The sequence below is a fragment of the Rhinatrema bivittatum genome, chromosome 8, assembly GCF_901001135.1.
Source record: "Rhinatrema bivittatum chromosome 8, aRhiBiv1.1, whole genome shotgun sequence".
NCBI lineage: Eukaryota > Metazoa > Chordata > Amphibia > Gymnophiona > Rhinatrematidae > Rhinatrema > Rhinatrema bivittatum.
In genome coordinates this window covers 188,390,776-188,410,425 of record NC_042622.1, presented here as the reverse complement: position 1 = coordinate 188,410,425, position 19,650 = coordinate 188,390,776, and the positions used below count along the sequence as shown (strand labels likewise).

The 19,650-nt window shown below is 45.7% G+C and overlaps 2 protein-coding genes across 5 annotated transcripts; one reads left to right on the top strand and one right to left on the bottom strand.

Moving 5' to 3' along the window:
* Positions 1 to 425: 425 nt before the first annotated feature.
* On the bottom strand, positions 426 to 16,146 carry C8H11orf54 (chromosome 8 C11orf54 homolog). 4 transcript variants are annotated; one of them, XM_029612681.1, is made up of 9 exons: positions 16,010 to 16,146; positions 13,004 to 13,141; positions 10,768 to 10,866; positions 7,385 to 7,458; positions 6,004 to 6,105; positions 4,109 to 4,285; positions 2,897 to 3,046; positions 1,385 to 1,501; positions 426 to 1,076 (listed from the first exon to the last, which is right to left on the bottom strand). In XM_029612681.1, exons 2-9 carry the CDS (start codon positions 13,059 to 13,061, stop codon positions 903 to 905), a joined length of 951 nt encoding a protein of 316 aa, XP_029468541.1. In that variant the 5' UTR covers positions 13,062 to 13,141; positions 16,010 to 16,146; the 3' UTR covers positions 426 to 902. The 4 variants fall into 4 exon arrangements, with proteins under 4 accessions (XP_029468541.1, XP_029468540.1, XP_029468542.1 ...); XM_029612680.1 differs by having other exon boundaries at positions 13,004 to 13,146; positions 16,010 to 16,142; XM_029612682.1 differs by lacking the exon at positions 1,385 to 1,501 and having other exon boundaries at positions 13,004 to 13,146; positions 16,010 to 16,142.
* Positions 16,147 to 16,239: 93 nt separating this feature from the next.
* On the top strand, positions 16,240 to 19,003 carry LOC115097141. Its single transcript, XM_029612684.1, has 2 exons — positions 16,240 to 17,592; positions 17,795 to 19,003. The coding sequence occupies exons 1-2, from the start codon at positions 17,025 to 17,027 to the stop codon at positions 18,055 to 18,057; spliced, it is 831 nt and encodes a 276-aa protein (XP_029468544.1). The 5' UTR covers positions 16,240 to 17,024; the 3' UTR covers positions 18,058 to 19,003.
* Positions 19,004 to 19,650: the final 647 nt, after the last annotated feature.

Here is a 19,650-nt window from a genome sequence, read left to right as displayed (position 1 = left end):
TATTAAAAAGTCTGCAAAGCTTCATACAAACTATTTGCAAAGTCAGTTTAAAACTTACAGTAAAAGCTTAGAGTTTTTACTTTTACGAGAATTGTTACAGATTTGGGAGTAGTCTAATAAACCAACAGGACACCCCCTTGTCAGCATGGTACAACAAACAGAGGGCTAGTTAAATTTGAACAAATTTCAAACAGAACAAACTAACTGAATTATGGAGGAATGAGACTGCCAGAGTCAGCCTCTGGAGGCTCCTGCTGGGAGCCTAATCCTCCTCCTCAGAGGCGGCCTGGGTGTGTCATCATCCACGGAGCAGGATGGGATCTGCAACAGAGTTGTTCCTAACGATAATACCTGCTTACCAAAGCAATCAAAGCGCTATCGTAAATTAAAGCATGATCAATCACCCCCATAAAACACACGAGGAAGGATTTTATTTATTTTTTATTTTATATAAATACGCAGGGTTCCTCTAGACTGATCACCTCAGATTTCAGCAAATACAATTTGAAAAAGTGGTCCCCCGCCCCCATCAAGGAGAAAACGGGACGACGACAGGGGTATGGTTTGCCTTTATCGCGTGATCCAGATCTTCCCCCTTAACATAATACTGGTTTTCTGTTTGCTTGGCCGCTGCTGGCCAGCCGTAAATAAGAGAGCAAGGCCCCGCACTTGAACAAGCTCATCTTGCACATTTTCAGGTTATGCAAATGTTAAAGGACATTATTCGGAAGCCAAGAATTGGTTCCAAAAAAAAAAAAAAAGAGTTGGCTGGCTACATAGGATTTCAAGACTGGCAATATCATACAGATGTACTTCGCCTGGATTACATTTAAAAATCACTTGTGTTTTCTTCATAAAGCATGAATGCATCCATATCTCACGGAAACGATGGCAGGATTGCTCTAGTCTCGCCCCACTGTGTGAGTCTCCTTAGGCCTGTCGATCCGATAAAGCAGCTCAGCGGGGTGAAAGTATCCCAGATACCGCACCGTCTCTGGGGTGGTGTCCGTGTGGTAATGACCCCCTTCTCCGTGGTGGCTGAAGCAGTGGGTGTGTTCCAGTCGCAGGTCGAACCCCTAAAAACAAAAAAAACAAAAAAAGGAGAACTTGTAGTAGATTGTCAGTTGTTCTCGCATGCCAAAAAGTGGAATACAAAGCAGCAAGCTGCACAAAAGACTCCTGCTCAATGAAAGGAAGCAAAAACGGAAAAAAAAAAAAAAGACAGGTCTCATGTGGGATAACAGACAAGGCTAGAGATGAGCCTCACTGGACACCAGGACTACAGCTCTTGAACATTTGCTCAGCTTTAACATTAAAATGAGAGAGGGGTACCCACTGATGGAAGACTGCGCGAACCCGCTGAGTAATTTTGGTTAAGACTTACTGGATCTCTGGATACAAACACAGACTGGCAGATCAGCGGGGCCCTCATCTCAAAGAATTTCAGCCAGAGGTTTACATCCTCATCAGTATTTAAGGGACAGGTGGAAAACTCTGGGGGCTACAAAAGAACAATTTAAATATTGCTTAGTTTAAAAAAAAAAAAAAATTGTCATGATGTGGTTATTATTTTATAAAACTAGACAGAGTTCCCACCCTTTGCCCTTCCCCCCCCCCCGAAAGAAAGCAGCTTGTTCATCGTGAAATATATGTTTGGGATTTCATCATATCTGGGAATTCTGTATTACTAAAAACAAAACGTTAAGCAGAAAGGATACTCGCCAAATTGTGAGGGGTTTTTATTTCTAGCAGGAGCAGATGGTGGTGTAATTACTTAAAATGGTCAAGCCTGGCCAGTTCCATCAATATATTCAGAGAAAATGCCAGAAGTACATAACTAGCAATAAGCAAAAGATTTTTTTTTGCCCCATTCCTCCGGCCGCGTGTTGCCAGTGACATTTAAGCCTGCATTTGCAGCCAAAAACATGAGATGGAACCGGAGCCGGGTGGGCAGTCAGTGGCGCATCGGGTCTGCCATAACCCACGTGCAGCAGCGCCTCACGTATCACATGTATGCTTCAAAGTAAAAGGGTAGAAAATACAATTCATAATTGTATTTTAAAACACACGACATGAATTTTTTTTTTTTTTAAATGGCATTCTGTCCCTCGGGGGTGAAAAATCCTAAATAAAATGAAAAAGAAAAAAAAAAAATCTAAGCACTCAACTGAATAAAGTCACTAGTGGAAGCACATGGTCAAATAAAAATATTTTAAAAATGATGAAAAACTGCGCATACTAATGGCGATAAATGTCCATCAGTACGCCCATAACACCATTATCTGGCCATCAAAAAGTGTGTGTTTCATCAAAAGCCTTCATCAGGATCAGATGGTGCTTACAGGAGTCTTCTGATTATCGTAGGCAGTTTTCATTTCATGCTTCCCTGGTGAAAACCAGCGCCGAATAAGCTGAGATAATGGAGCTATAATAATTATGTGTGTTTAAAAGTGAATTCCATTCCTTTAAATAAGAGGACAAGCTTGGCACAAAGAGAATACTATTCATTTCCTTAGCTTCCTAGCTACATCACCCCTTGTAAGCACAGAGGATCCTGGAGTCCCGAGACTTGAGATGAGAGAAGGCTCTGCGGAAGGGTCGGATTAGGTGAGTTTTCAATCCTTTGCCATTTACCTTCTACTGTTTCCTATTGTTGCCGCTGCACCATCACCCCCTACCCCTCCCCAAGGGCTGCAGGGTGAGCGCCAAAAAAAAAAGACTCCTGCTTAAAATACATCTCGGCCGTGTCTCATTTATGGCAGCAGGAGACGCGTGTTCCATACGGGTACCGGGGTAACTGCTAACAACCTGAACCAAAACAGCACTCCTTACTGCGTCAAAATTACTTACAAAGAAAAACCAAAATTACAAACGTAAACAATGAAGTGGAACTAACCATGATGTGAAGCTTGGCTTTACCCTCCTGAATGATAAAAGTGCCTCCCATTCCTACTGGTTTATCTCCATAGTGGCTTTCCAAAGTTTTTCTCATACAGCTCACAAAATTCTCCTTTCCTGTTCTTCTGCTGGCGCTTACTTGAATGACCTGCAGGAGCCCCGGGAGAAATGATGAATTGGTTCAGAAAGATAGGACAGACCCTACAGTTCTGTATTACCAGGGCACATTTTGTGCATCCTGTTAGCTATTAAAAAACAAAAAAAACCACAGGGAGGGGGGTCAGCCCCATACCACTACTTGGCGTTTCAGTTTAAAATTTCAGCACAGGCTTACTAGGCCTGTGTCTAGTCTGGCAAAATTAGAGGCAGGGGACCCAGAGGAGGTAGCAACCTGCCACCGCTCTTAGCTCTAGAGCTGTCCCCAGGAGCCACTGCCAGCAGAAGACCTGGAGATCTGGGGGCAGGAGAATGGAAGCAACTGTATCCGAGGCAGCTGAAAGCTAAATCAGTCACCAATTTTCATCATTGCCCTGATTTTCAGGACATCCGTACCAGATGCGCACAAGGGGGCAGATTTTAAAAGATCTACACGCATAAATCCAGCTGGATTTACACGTGTAGGGGGGTTACTCGCGCCGAGCCTATTTTGCATAGGCCTGGCGACACGCGCAAGCCCCGGGATGCGCGTATGTCCCGGGGCGGGGGCCAGAGGCCTCCGTAGGGCTTCTAGGCCGGGGGATCGCGCAACCTACACCTGCCCAGAGGCAGGCGCAACTTTCAAAAAAAGGTATGGGCGGGGGAGGGGGCAGAAGGATAGCCATCTGGGCTCCCCTAGGGCTCAGAGCGCATGTTATAAAATCTACGCCTGCACGTAGGTATTAAAATTTGCCCCAAGGTATATTTGCAAAAAAAAAAAGATAGGGGGCAAACTCCCCAAGTAACTGATCAATGGCTTCCAGAGCCAAATCCCAGCACTAACTCAGCCAAAATGTACAAAGCAACAGGAGCAAATTGCCTGGTAAAAAACAAACAAACACAATCTTGTGTCCTAACAGAATAGTATAAATGTTATAATCTCATCAACACTGAGCATGACAGTTACATCATTATTTATTTATATATCCAGATATTAGATGCTGCCAGGCTACACTTCCTTTTAAGAGGAAAGGTGACAAGAATAATCTCATCTAATTAGTATCTGCACATTCACCTTGCCAGGTTCCCCTCTGCTGGCATACAGGTTTGACAGCAGTCCAAAATCACAATCTGTATATCTGTCGCTGTATTTCTCCAGCACACATCCTCCACCCGCAGGGCTGATCCGGGCAACGTAACTCCCATTCACGGCAGCCTTATCCCCATACGCCGCCTGGACAGACAATATAAGCTAAGAAGAAAAAGAAGAAAATAAAGTAAAATAGTAAAATTCTCTGCCACCTATTTCATTTCCTGGGAATGGAAGACCTGGAGTTGTACAAACTACAGAAAAAAAAATTATATATAAAACCAGGCAGATCTGATAAATGTATTGGGGTAGATTTTCAGACATACGCATGGGCGTACATGTGCGCGTGCTACCTGGCGCGCAGACATGTACACCTGATTTTATAACATGCGCTTGCAGGCGTGCGCATGTTATAAAATCGGGGGTCAGCGTGTGCAAGGGAGGTACACAATTGTGCACCTTGCGCGAGCCGAGCCCATGCAGAGCCCGCACCGAGCCGTGCTGCCTTCCCCCGTTCCCTCCCAGGCCTCCGAAATCGGAGCGGCCTCGGCGGGAACTTCCCTACCCCCCACCCCACCTTCCCTTCCCCTACCTCTTTCTTATTTTTTCTTTTGTTTCAAAAAACTTACTTCAGCCCTGGTGCTGAAGTAAGTTGTGCCCGCCGGCCGACTGTCAGCGTGCGATCCCCAGCACGGTGGCAAATGGCCGCCGTGCTGGAAGCCTCTGACCCCACCCCCCGGTCCACCCCTCCCCTTTTTGCGAGCCCTGGGACTTACACGTGCGTAAAGCCCCGGGACGCGTCGCCGGGCCTTTTGAAAACAGGCCCGGCGCACTTAACCTTTTGAAAATCTGCCCCATTATGAGCAGATAATGTTCTTATAGGTACTAGCGAAGAAAGGATATAGCTGCCACCCCAGTGGCTCTGAGGTAGCGCTGTGCAGTGCCATGCAGAGGGAATGTGGTGCGAGTCCCAATTCAGGCCTTCCGCTCCTTCCTCCCCACTCCAGATTTTCCCTGGACTGGGGGTTGCTGCAAAGGCAGCATTCCCAGCCCCTGTGGGAGAGGAAGTCAGCTCACTGCACCTAGTGGCTGGAGTAGGGCCCATGTCTGCAGGGTTCCAGAAGCAACTCTGGCACATAGCTCCCAGCCAAAGACCAAACTAGAGTTTTTCTATGCCACATTTTCTGGCCTAGTAAAGTACCACCAATTGCAGGTTATAACAGTACATAATCCAGTATAAATTCGTACATACAAATGTTAAAGAAGAATATGTTGGGGGGGGGGGGGGGGGGGGGGGGGGAAGGACTACGGTTGACCGGACTAAACGCTGGGGGGGTTTCCCCTATTTTGTGCTACCTCCCAGAAGTTGGGAATAAAGACTTAAGGTGCAAGATCCAGCCCTGATCTCCAGTTAAGCTGGAAGAACAGGAGTAAAACTGACAAGTCAAAAAAAAAAAAAAAAAAGACAGAAAAAAGGAAATAGCCAGCAAAACTGAGAAATACTGCTATGCTAATAAGAGACTCCTCACTACGGATTGGATGAACCAAAGGGTTTTCCCCCCATTTTTCTTTCTGGCCCAATGGGTCTGCGGATTACAGAAGTAAAATGGTTGTGTGTTCCGTAAAGTAACACTTTGGTGGTAGTTTGCTAATGCAGTAGTGTCAGGGCTCTGGGGCAACTCACAAATGTTCGACCTGAAATGGAATCCAGCATTAATACAGAGGACTATCAAAAGAGCAGAAAAAATATACAGGAAAGGCCTGGAATAAACCCCAAACTGCAGTTTAGATCCTACTTAAGGTACATTTAGAAATTAAAAAGCAAACACACACACAAAACGTGTTTGCGAGCCCATCCCTTTAAGACTGCACCTACAGACCTCTGCATTTTCTCCCAGCGTCCTGTGAGAAACAGCACCAGCTCCAAGAATGAAGGCTCCAGGCAGCTCAATCTCTTTGGCAACAGCGTTGATGTTATAAATCTGTAAGAAAGGCATAGAGAGTTGAGATGTGCTTCAGGTCGGCTTCGTTTCGGGGCCCCCTGCAGGAATTTCGTTTTTCCCGTGGTTTGGGGTTTGTTTGGTTTTTTTCGGGGGCCCCGATTTTCGGGTTAGTGCACACTAATCGGGAGTTAGTGAGGACTAACTCAAAAATGAATTTTTTTCTGAAATTTCGGAAAAAATTACATCGTTTTTCGGTTCTCCCAAACCATTCTGAATTAGGCAATTTCGTTGACATTGACTAATTCGGGAAAAATGATTGCACATCCCTAATTGGGAGTATTTTAAAAATTTGTTTAGTTTTCCCTGCCATATCGTGGTCTGCTGTATCTTCTCTCCGTTTGCATCATAACGCTCATGGCAGTCAATGCCTCACAGGAAGACGACATATTTGACCTCACAGCCCAAAACACTTAGTTGAAAGGGATTTTTAACCATTTAAAACATAAGAACATAAGAAAATGCCATACTGGGTCAGACCAAGGGTCCATCAAGCCCAGCATCCTGTTTCCAACAGTGGTCAATCCAGGCCATAAGAACCTGGCAATTACCCAAAAACTAAGTCTGTTCCATGTAACCATTGCTAATGGCAGTGGCTATTCTCTAAGTGAACTTAATAGCAGGTAATGGACTTCTCCTCCAAGAACTTATCCAATCCTTTTTTAAACACAGCTATACTAACTGCACTAACCACATCCTCTGGCAACAAATTCCAGAGTTTAATTGTGCATTGAATAAAAAAGAACTTTCTCCGATTAGTTTTAAATGTGATTCAAATTCTATTTCCATTTGCAATGGGAATGTTAAGGAGTTACTTTAATGCGATGATGCTCAACCATCGATAACTAGAAAATGAATGCAGTTTACTATATAAGTGCTGGACCCATTTTGTTTTGCTTCTAAGGAGTGCTCTGGTGTACAGGAGAGCCACATGTTGAAAACAATGACCCACCATTTCCCCATTTTGCAGTCTCTCTTCTTTGCACAAACCCAAAGCTCCTTGACATTCACCATCTTATCCATCAGCAGCTGCAGGTTCACAACTAGATGAACCATGCGAGGCAGCTCCATTCTGCAGAGAGACAGGGCGGCAAGGAGCTGGCGGCTTTGTTCCTGGCCTCCATGAAAAACACACACTTCCTAAGACCCAAAGCACAGTCCCAGAACAATGGCATGGACTCTCCTGTTCAGACTTCCTCTGGAAACCACTTGAACAAGGGAAGGAGCAACAGGAAGAGAAAAAAAAAAAACCACAACTTACTTTGTCCAGGCGTGCAAGCGGCACCAGATAAGGCACGCCCCCAACATCTGCTATCCGAGCCTTTCCACAAATTCCTGCAAAAATCATGAAAAAAAACAAACAAACCAATGCTACAAAGCAAAAGCAGGAAAAATAAGATAGTTTCACACATGCACCAAATACAGCAGGTTAAGATCTGATAAACTCGTTAAATTAAAAACACAGCACATTTACTTTATCCACAAACAGCACAAATAATTCAACTGCGACAGTCTCCTCCAGAAATAGGTCCCACGCAGAAAACAAAGGCAGTTTAAAAAAACAAAAAAATCCACACAACATATACATATGTTATATGACCAAAAACCAATTAACAGATTATTAACCACAGAGAAGCTCATGAGTACAATGGGAATAAAAATGTCAATTACATTTGATTTCTTGTCTAAATTTCAAACTAGGAGTAGAATCGGTATAAAAATGGACTTTATTAAATCTTGCCTGACTCTGGCCGAGTTTTGCTCATCGAGCTGCCTCAGGGGCTTGAGAGCCACTTGAGTTGGCTCAGATTAGCATGGATCTCTCATATCATACTTTAAAGAGACATCAGCAAAAACTAGCTACTCGCTGCTCAACTCAAAATGGTGTAAAGCCCCTGAGGCAGCTCCATGAGCGAAACTCGGCCAGAGTCGGGCAAGATTTAATAAAGTCCATTTTTATACCGATTCTACTCCTTGTGATTGTTGCTATCAGCCGTTTTGGATCGGTTGCCGGTTTGTTTTCTTGGACCTAAATTTCAAACTATTCATCTCTATATTTTCTAAATATTTAAATCAGCCTTTTTATTTGAACAACATACATTAAGAGCTTTATCACAAAGCTGTGGTAAAAATGTTTGTTGCATTAAGCTCTTAGAATGGACTTCCAAGACTGCTATTAAAAAAAACCAACAAAAAACACCACATCAGAGGACCAGCCCAGTGGCAGTGTTGCATGCTGCTAAGTACAGGGTCCCCAGGACAATTCTTGGATTGGGTCTGCCGCATCCCAGGCTGGGTTGGGAGGGAGTCACGTTCATCATTAAAAGGTGACCCCTAGTGTCTACATTCAGGGCCCAGGACTGCAAGGCTCTGGTTTGTTGCCATCACCAAACTAGGAACAGTGGGAGGAAGGGTCTACTACAATAGGGGGAAATGTCTAGGTAGTTGTAAATGAAGGCTCCTGACACCAGAATTCCAGGACTGGTTCCAACTGAGCTGGAGGAAAATGACAGAGCCCCCAACAATAATAGGAGGGGGGGGGGGAAATGGGAGTTTGTCCTACCGGGGTCTGTTGAGTTAAGAAGGACAAGGGAAATATTTGATATACAGGCACTGGGAAGTGTAAACCTATGTATCTGATCCTGTTTCTGATATGTCTTTTTGCATTTTGTACCTATGTGTTGGAAATTCTTAATAAAAATACTTAAACATAAAGAGCCCCCAACATCTGCTCCCTCTTGCAATTTGCTCTGTGCCCAAAACACTTACTTGTGCCTAATCTGATTTACTAAGAAGTGGGAGAAAGGGTCTCAGCTTACCTTAGGTTTATGAAGGCTTCCAGAGGGTGTAGCAGAAAAAAAAAAGACACAAAGGCTGGAGGTACCTTATAGAATAACAGATTTATTCAGGATCATCCTCCGAAGATAAGAGTCCACTTTGGCAGATGCAAGAAATGCAGTGCAGCTGGTGAGTCAATATATAAATATATAAATGATGGCATGGGGAAAGGGGGGGTGTGGAAATGGTAGGATGCAAAACCGAGGACAAGGAGGCGTGCAGAGCAGAGTACAGGGAATGACAGCGCCAGCAGAGTTAAGCTAGCCGACAACTATAGCGAGCAAGAGAAACAAGCCACTGGCGTGATCGCCTGAGCGATGCAGTGCACCATGAAGCCGGTGTCCCTAGTCAGGCCTACAGTGATTGTTTTTAAGCTTCTTCAGTGCTAATTCAGCAGTTTTTGTCCTAGAGAGTGTTCCTTTGCAGGAGGATAGCAACCTTAAGATCAGAGAGAGTGTATCCTGAAAGGCTGATACCTTCTCCTACTGGTTTCCGGATGTTGCAGATTGATGTCCATTTACTCCTGCGCGCAAGGACTGACCCGTTTGTCCAATAAAAGCGAGAAAGAGACTGCTGCTGGATGATGGCATAAGGAACAGAGGAAGAGTAGGCGAATAAGACTCGGATGTTGTAGTCAATGTTGTCGTGTGCTACTGGAGGCGATATGGCACCTGGGTTTGTGGCAGAGTCTGGTCCCTGAATTGCTGTGGTGATCGGTTGGATTTCTGATATGAAGCAGTTCTTGTGTGTCCCTCGTGTAGTTGCACGCCGGTATTGAGAAAGTGAATCTGGCGCGTGCACTGTTCTAAGCTCAGGCCGATGACACGATTCCCGATGAGCTTTCCCCAGGGCTTCATGTCTACATAGGACAAAACAGGTCAAGCCCCCAAGAAGCACACAGGGTGACACCAGCCTCTGTCATTCGTGTTTTCATGCGGAAAGCACAGGGTAAGGGGTCCTCAGTGAAGGCTACCAACTGATCTGGACATCCACAACAAAAAATAGTCGATAGCCTTACACCTAGGTCCTGTGTAAGCAAATTTGCACAGATGAGTTACCCTGAAAACCAGACTCGTTTAGGAATCGTAAACCCCTGAAAAGGGGGGGGGGGGGGAGGGTGCAGGGGGATAGTGGCCAAAGAAAGAAGCACAGGACGGGGATGGGAAGCACTGAACTCAAAGGATCAAACTGCAGTGATTTACAGCCTTAGCCAGTACAGGTTTAAGGTTTAACTGCAGGCAGGACCCTCCTTACCAAAATGCTCACTGCCTCCCCGGCCCCCTTTTCCTCATACCCGTTAGCATTTGGTAACTTTACTCACCCGCAAGAGTGTTTATATATTTTCAAAAATTTCATACTGTTAAATACAAAGCACTGCCACGCTGAAAACCCACTTTTTTTTTTTTTTTGGAGTCCTGCGAGACTTCTCTCATCACGCCTTCCCGTTCAACTCATCTGCAGATCACCACATATGATCTCCTGTATTCTTCCCCTCCATGCCCCTTACGAGAAGGGCACGGCTTTCCTGTGGTCTAGGGAGCCAGATGCAGCTCTCTTTAGAGCTGCTATCCCGATGGCTCACTAGGCATCACCACAAGCGGGACTTGGCTCTCCCGAATACCCGTGGAAAAAAAAAAAAAAAAAGAAACCAAAACCTGCTGCCCAGCTGGCAATGGCACCGTTCGCCTGAAAAAAGTTAAGAAAAAAAGTGATGGAGCAAATAGAAATCGTGAGGTCACTGGTTAGGAAAATATTTCTTCCACTCAGTGGCCGATGGCGTGAACAGAGCTGCCATTCCCCACTTACCTTTAACAGGAAAGCGGAAGGGTTCCTGAGTGAGATCCGGACACTCTACAACGCTGACCTGGACATCGGCGTAGTTCTTTTTTAACCCAATCTGTAGAACTAAAAATAAGGGGGGACGGAAAAAGCAGGGTTTTTTTTTATTATTATTCAAAACATTTACAACTTCACTGTTAGAAGTGCAGGCACGTGCATCTTGTTCGCTAAACTTTAAATTATTTAAAAAGAGAGACAACATTTCTAGCGTTGAACAGATTTGGGTGCCAGAAAACTTGCTTGACGGTGGTTCTCGTGATTAAAAACTACAAACGACCAGACTGTAAAAGCTGAATGTCTGGTCCCAAAAAAAGAACCTGCGTCTTAAAAACATCCATTCACCTTATAAAAAGTTATTGGCTCTGCTGAGATCTATTTCTCTGGGAGATGGATTTCCGTTCCTCATACCCTGACCCCCAGCCCCTTCCCCCCCCCCCCCCAAATTAGGATTTATCGCACTCTCTCTACCCGCCCCCCCCCCCCATTTTACTTTCAGTCGCGTGGGTGTCACTCTTCTGCCCTGCTCCCTCACCCCTCCCTCCAGCTGATCTCATATGCTCCCCTTATAACGCCTCTCCCAGCCTTTCATCTCTTGAATCTTCCCTCTTCCCCTCCACATGCACACAGCTAGCCTAGCCCTGCCCTCACACATCCTATATCCCCACCCCCAAATTATTATCCCTTCCATTTCTCCCATACACTTTCAAATTTGTTTTGTTTTATGTATCATGGATTTTATGAACAATTTTAATTGTTAACCGCTTGGAAATTATGATTTGCGGTATAAAAGTTTTAAATACATAAAATAAATAAAGGGGAAAAATAGAACCGCGACGCAAATTTAAAAAAATAAACAAAAACAAATGTACGAGAGAGAGAGAGAGAGAGACTCTGTAGAAGCCAACATGTAAGTTTACTATGTATACCACTGTAAGAGGGGGCACTGTTAACTCGGGGTGAGGATTGGGGGGGCTGTTTCACATACACAGTCAGAGATACGAACAGCAAAGTTGACATCAGAGAACATTTTCTTGTCATTTGGAGTGATGAATGGTAAAAGACCTAGGTAGAGAGTACATCGTACATCTTCACTGATGTCAACTTTGCTGTTCGTACCTCTGACCATATATGTAAAATTGCCCCCCCTCCCCCCCAATCCTCACCCCGAGTTAACAGAGCCCCCTCTTACAGTGGTATACATAGTAAACTTACATGTTGACCTCTACAGAGGCGGTCCCTAATGCAAAATGATAAATGACCCTGTTTGTAATCCACTCGGTTCCAAAACCTTATTCATAAGTATCTGTAATCCAATAGTGGAAAATATCCTGAATGTGATTTCCACAGAAGACTTTGTAACAGTGATCAAACGCTGCAACGGTTCATAAACTTGAAAGTCCAACAATATCAGTAAATCAAAACTAGGTCCCCCTCTTATCAGCCATGGTTTTTGTTTACCCACAGATTTCCTAGCTTTCCTCCCTACTTCCTTCTAGTCTTTATCTCTCTCCCCCTAACCCCCTCTCTCCTCCTCCCTTGCCAGGAATTAAGATCTTGCTAAACTCCATTTACTAGTTTCGCAGCTCACCAACATCCAGGCAGCAGCATCTGCCCCAACAGCTGTTCAATTAAATGAATATATTATATCCACACACACACAACTTGCGTTGTCTTTATTTTGTGGTTGTTGGGTGGGGGGGTGGGGGAGTGCGACAGAGGGCGCATAGCCAGGAGAGGAGCAATGCCTGCTCGGTACAGGTGAGGAACGTGGCCTGTGTATTGCCTGCCAGGAAGGAGGAGGCGAGGCGATCTGCCGCGAGCACATACAGAAAGCAGGAGGGCAGATGGGCTGGAAAGTGTCCACGAGCAAACAAGCGTAGCATTGACAGGCTGTCTGCGCACGAGTTATTATTGGTTGCAAAGAACGTTATGGCAGAAGCCGAAATTTCTGAAAGGGTTTTGTTTCTTTTAATAAACCCAAATATTTCTAGGACTTTTAATTTTCCTCAAGCCACTGAGAAAAGACCAATAAACAGATCTCCACAGAGGGGAAATGAGCAGAAAGGGATAAGAAGCAAATTTGGACAGGGGTGGGGGAGGAAGAGAGAGAGAGAGAGAGGGGCAGAAAGTTACTGCTGAGGAACCTAACTAAATCCCGTCCTATCCTTCATGTGTTCCTGCTCCTGGAAGATGTATTGCCCACCTTCTGCAAGTTCTGGCAGATCCGGCACGTGGCAAGCAAACGACTCCGTTTCCCCCATTCTGCCTGCTTCATGCCAGGGGGACAATCCGGTATGGCTCTTCTCAGCCCAGATCAAAGTACTTCAGACTCCTGTGCCTGCTGACCTGTCAATAAATACAACTGTTTAATGATTAAAAGGGCTTGCACGACTGAAGCCTGTACTGCCTTTCTGATCTCTCTCAACTTCCTGCTAGAACTGAAACTCAGTGGACCTTCTCTGGTATCTCAAGACAATAGAATATATTAACTCCTATGTCCATCTCCAAACCTGTGTCAGTATCATAGCTATCTGCTAAATACACTACAGACAGACCATAATTAGACCTGTTAACAGTCTCTGACTAAATCTATATACACAGAAGAAGCACTTATCTCTACCCATTAAAAAAGCAAACAAACAAAAAAAAAAAGCCTAGCTCAATGTATTTTACAGGGAGATGGCTTAGTCTCTCATTCCTCTACAAAATGTCCCTCATCAGGGTTTTCAAATGTTAAACTCTGCTGTAATCTTAATGTTCTTCACAATCTAACTGCATGTGCCTGTCTCAGGGGAGCATGAATACATTTTCCTGAAATGCCAACCCCCCCCCCCCCCCCCCCACCTCCCCCAAATCATCTTGCTGCACTGGGACTGAAGGACTTCAACTCTTCCCTTCCCCACCCCCGCAAGACAATGAACAGAGACAAGGTAGTAAAATAGAAAGCTATCATACAGGCCGATACAGTACAGTGCGCTCCGGCGGAGCGCACTGTTAACCCGCGATTGGATGCGTGTTTTTGACGCGCTAGCTTTACCCCTTATTCAGTAAGGGGTAATAGTGCATCCAAAACGCACGTCCAACCCCCCCAAACCTAATAGCGTCCGCAACATGCAAATGCATGTTAAACTATTAGTTGATAGCCCTATTAGGTATTCTTGTGCGATTCAGTAAGTAAAATGTGCAGCACCGGGAAAGTGCACAGAAAAGCAGTAAAAACTGCTTTTCTGTGCACCCTCCGATTTAATATCATGACGATATTAAGTCAGAGGTCCCAAAAGTTAAAAAAAAAGTTAAACACAAAATTTTTGAAACCAGACGCTCAATTTTGCCGGCGTCCGGTTTCCAAACTCGTGGCTGTCAGCGGGTTTGAGAACTGATGCCGGCAAAATTGAGCATCGGCTGTCAAATCCACTGACAGTTGCCGCTCCTATCCAAAAAGAGGCGCTAGGGACGCGCTAATGTCCCTAGCGCTTCTTTTTGCCGTGGGCCATTTGAATACAGAATTACACGCACAGGAGAGTGGCCTGCTCTCCCGCAACTTTTACTGTATTGGCCAGATACTGAGCAGTCAGTACACAAGACCTGTTCTCTGAAGTATTTTTCATGCCACGCCAGTTATTGCACTGTAAAACAGAGGTTTACAGTGCAATAAGAAAACCCATACCTGTGTATACAGGCAGGAATATCCTTGGAACACAGGATATATCGTAGGAACAAGTTTTGTTGTATATTATTAAATCTTTGAAGCCTGCAGACTCTGAATCACAAACTTCGCCCATCATGTTGCTCCATAATACGCCACTGCCATATACCGCAACACTTGATAGGGACGGATGCGATAAATGTGCGCAGCGTTTGCATCCGTTTTCCTAACGCACGCCCAGCCACCTCACCCGGGCTCCCGATCCAATGTTAAAACGAGGGGGGGGGGGGGGGTCGGGCTAAAAAGGAGGTGCTAGGGTCAAATGTGCATCCCTAGCGCCTCCTCGGTATCGGGTGCACACAAGAGGGGGCTGTCAAGCCGGTTGGGAAAACGGACGCTCAATCTACAAGCATCCCTTTTCTCCTGCTACCTACATATATACGCACAAGATACACGGCCCAGACCACATATCTTGTGTGTGTGTGTGTATTGGACATGTGAATTTTTTCTTTTCCAGAGAATTTTTTTTTTTTAAATAAATACTGCTTTATTTGGTTCCTCCTACTTAGTATGGCTACGACACTGTTTGGAGGAATCACAGAAAGCCAGATTTGTCTTTTTTCTTCAATGAGCCCTTGAGGCTGGTGTAAAATTTGCCATGTTGCAAGGGCACATTGGCCACGCGGAAGATTTATTGGATCGCGGGGATTAGCTAATAGCCTCAACTTCACGGATTTCCATGTGATGAGCGCTATCAGCTATGTGGTGTTTTGGACGCGGTACTGTATTGGCTCCATAGACAGAAGGTGCTCCACTGAAGCTTTGATAGTCCCCTCCCCTGCCAATCTCCCAGAGCAGAAGTGGACCAGGGAGAGTATCTTGACATGCAGGAGCCCTGGCTTGCTCCTACGTCATGGCCCAGCTGGTTTGGTGAATGCCTTTGCTGACCACTAAACATAGGCATTGGACCTTAAATTTTAAACTCTTAACAGCTAAACTTTATTATTGTGCTTTTAAACTTTTGGCTGTTCTCTTATTATTGAACGTATTTATTGTATTTCGTTATTGTTTTAAACTGTAAGCCACTGTGAAGGCCAAGGCCAATGTGGCGGTATATAATAAACAATAAACTATAAACTATGCTGCAGCAGCCTTCTCAGAAACAGGTTCGGGTTTTTATTATTGGGTTTCACTCACCCAATCATAAATACTATACCAACTCTCCTATCACCGCGCGCGCTTGATCGCTAGTTCCGATAGACCTCCCCCAGTGTTTTTCAACTCATTGGGGGACTTTGTTTTGTTTTGGTTTCCTATCCATTTTTTCCTGTGTTTTTGCTTTGCAGACACTCTCAGGCTAGTTCGCTTTCAATTTCTATTGCCGCCAGTTTCTTTTCATTTTTCTTTCAAGAAAGACAGAAGTGCCGATGTCCCCCTCCCGGGGGAGCACTACCACCATCCTCGGCACAGAACAGGCCTCAGCCTTGGGGGGACCCCCAAATGCACCGCAAGGATTTCTAATAGAGACGCGGCAGCCTCCCCCCCCCCCGGCCCGATCTGTACCTGGCAGGAGACGGTGCGTCAGCAGCAGTCTCCGGCTGGGCTTCCAATTCCCTCCCTTCTCCGCTCTTCGAGCCGACGGGGGCTGGCGGAGAGCCTCGAACCAGCAGGAAACACCGGGGCGATCACCCGGCCTAGGGGGCGGATCTTGTCCCCGCCCTCTCCTCCAGCACCCCTCCTCGGCCTGGCCGGCACGATAACCGTCTTTACTGGAGAATAGAGATGCAGGCCTGATTCTTCCTATAGGCTCAGAACTGGAGAAGAGGGGGAAAAAAAAAAAAAAAAAAGCTTTAGAACAAGGCCCGTTGTGACGTCACTTACTAATGATCAGGAAAGTAACAAATTGGTTTGGTCAACAAGAAAAAAGAAACTCGGCGTTCTTAGATTTGAAGGGTTTGGGGTTGGTTTGTTTTTTTAATTTTCTACTCTTTCCTTAGATAAGGACCAGATGTAGTACAGGATTCTTTTTTTTGGGGGGGGGGGTCGAGCATTTTGTAGGTTAGTGTTTTATGTACTAAACCACGTTAAACTCGGAAGTTAACACACATTAACCTGCCACTTTTTTTTAAATGGGGGTCAATTGAGTTAATCTGTATTTTGAAAGTAATGAGAGGCAGGGTGTGTGCGTTAAGGCTCATGCACACGAGCGCTAAAAAGCCACGCGTGCCCCGGCAAGCTGGCACCTATAAAAGGTTTCGTCACACTCTTCTTTCCCCCCCGCTCTGGTAGTGTGGTGGGATGGGTGGCTGGAGAGTAATGAGGTCGGGTTTTGGAGTGGCGTGTGCGTTTATTCTATTGTTACAGAGTGTAGGTGTCTTTCTCGTTTCCCTTCCAATTGTCTTGTGTCTGTCGTTGGGGGTTGAATGTAGTGTGGAAGTCCTTATATTGTCTGAGTTTCTTCTGTCTTTGGTGTGTGAGGGAGAAGTGTGTCTAGGTGTGCTGGGAGAAAGGATGGCAAGTGGGTGTGAGACAGGTACTAGGGCTGAGAGAAGCTAGGCCTAGTAGCACTAAGAAAACCATGGAAAAGAGGGAGAGCAGTACACAAATGGAGGGGGGAGGGAGGCAGGAGGGAGATAGACTGAAGAGGGGAGGGAGCCAGAAGCTAGTGGTGGGGGAGGATGGAAGTAAAGCAGGGAGCCGAAGGGAATACCCAGTAGGAGGGAAGGTCTCTCAGGCAAAAAGGGTACTAAAAGCAGGTCTTAGTTCCCAGACAGCTACTTGGCACCCTCGGGCAGCAAACTTCTCATTCCAAGAGGATGAGCTGATGCTACAGAAAGTGATAGAGAAGTACGATATCCTTCATGGAAAGCAATCAGAATATGCATCCAACGCAGTCAAAAGTGAAGTCTGGAGAGGCATTGCAAGCGCAGTCAGCAGCCTAGGAGTTGCTCGTCGAAACATTGAACAGTGTAGGCGCCGGTATTATGTCATCTGCAGTAAACTCAACAAGAAAGTGACCCTGATAAAGCAACACAGCCGAAGACGACAGCCATGCCCCATCGCCCTCACCAAGACAGAGACACAGTTCAGGGATCTCATGAACAGTTACGTGGTCCCTGCGTATCTGGACACGAGTTATTTAGAAGGTAAGCACGGTAAATACTAGTGCAGTGTGTACAAACATCCTCCATCTTAAGAATAGTACGTACCAGATCTCAGCATGGCTTTGACTAGCTTGCATTTTATAATGGTGGTTGGGGGAGGCTGGCAGAGGGGATAAGAAAGTGGTATTACCTAAGATGGGGGTGAAGGATCATAACTTGTATACTCTTTGGCTTTCTTTCACAGATCTTCATGCTTCATGGGTGCCCGTCTCTGAAGCTAAGATTCAAGGTATCTCCAAGGAAGACTCCTTAGAAAGGGTTGAGAGATGGGCAACTGAAGATAAACAGACTCTCACCTACTGCCATGAGGACCCGGCAGGTGCTACCAGCTTTCAAGGGGCATCTTTTGACCTTAATACTTCCCTGTCCGCCTCGCCTGTCACACCTCTACCGTCTCCCATGCTTGGCACTAGTGTGCCTGAACGTGAGGGGATCCTGGGAACCTGATCCTCAGCCAGAGGGTGAAGAGGACAATCTCAGGAATCCCATACCAGCCGCACAGCAAAGCCACGCCAGCCTGGGGCACAATGCTGTGAAATCTGTGGGTACCGGAATCAGTCACCTGCATCATGATAGCCAGCAACAACTTGCAGTAGTCTTGAAGCAAGGATTTGATGAATTTACAGCTGCTATCAAGGACCTCAACACTACCCTCAAAGGCATTCAGGCCACGATGCTCCACCGCTACCCCATGTGGAAATGGAGGCGGTGGTGTGGAAGGGGCAGGGGCTACTACCAATGAAAGAGGCCAGCCAGAGGCACCCTGAGCTAGCTGCTGAAGTGAATCCCCTTGGCCTGCCTGAGAGGAAGCTAGCTGGCCTGCTGAGCCCCCCTCTCAGGGAGAGCAGCTGGCCCTGGAAAATATGCACTGAAGAGTGTGGTCACTGACCAATGCAGCACTATGCTAGCAGTAGGTCTTCAGTAGCTGGATTGTGTTAACATCAGGTCTGCTGGGATTACTGTTCACCTTTGTCTTGCAACGTCTAACAATTCTTGCTCTGCATTCAAAAGCCAGGCAGTTATTTTGCTACTTTTCTGCTTGCTTTGGTTCATATTTTGTATAGGTGCCAGCCCTTTTAACTGTAAATAGTGTAAATTTAGTATCAATACACTTTCCCCCTTGCCAACTATAGGATAAACATGTTCTTGTTAAACAGGTTGTGCAACTCAGCTTTCTGGCTCCCTGTCAGGAATACGGCGGTCTGATCAACCGCCTACATGCCAGGGACAGGATGAGTCCGACTGGGTAATAACAACTGTTGATTCATAACATGGGGGGATAGTGATCAATCATTTCTCTCTCGCACGCACACTTGTTTACAGCACGGTATAAAAGAGCAGGACTTTCCAGTGTCTGGCGGGAGTAGGAGATATTGCCTCTATAGACGTATAGAGTGGTGGACACTGAAAACCCCCCTTCTCGCCTTTGCTGACCTGACGACTCCTCGATATAAGGCTGATGACACGAAGGGTGCTGGATGGCATATGCAATCATGTGGTATGTAAATAACTTTCTGTAAATAACGTCTGTTACCATGATGTCACATTAAAAAATGTCATAGATATTGTGTCAGAGTACCTTACTCTCTCATTCCCAACACCAACTAATTGCTTTTCTGGGCTTTGGATGTATAGGTATGAACATCCTCTTATCTCTAGGTAGGTCAGGATTTAATGCTCTGTAGAGTCAATTTTGGTTGATTAAGCTGGAATGCACCTACAAGCTATGTACAGACAGATGTCTGTCACATGCAGTTAGCCTGGATCACTTTAAAGCAGAAGTGGGTCCACCACCACCACTCTGTCCTGCTCGCTTCTTCTTCCATATCTATACAAACGTATCTTTCTTCCCTACTGTGTGCCTGTTTGTGGCCATGCATTCTGCGTCTTCTGCTGCCTCCTTTTCACTTTCCTGCCGCCCCCCCCCCCTGGATCAACAGAAGAGTGTAGTGGGTATGGAATGTATAATCTTTTCCCTAAGTAAGCCTCCAATTTCAGATCCCTACTCCCTTATTTTATCTGTCTTCTAATCAATGCTGC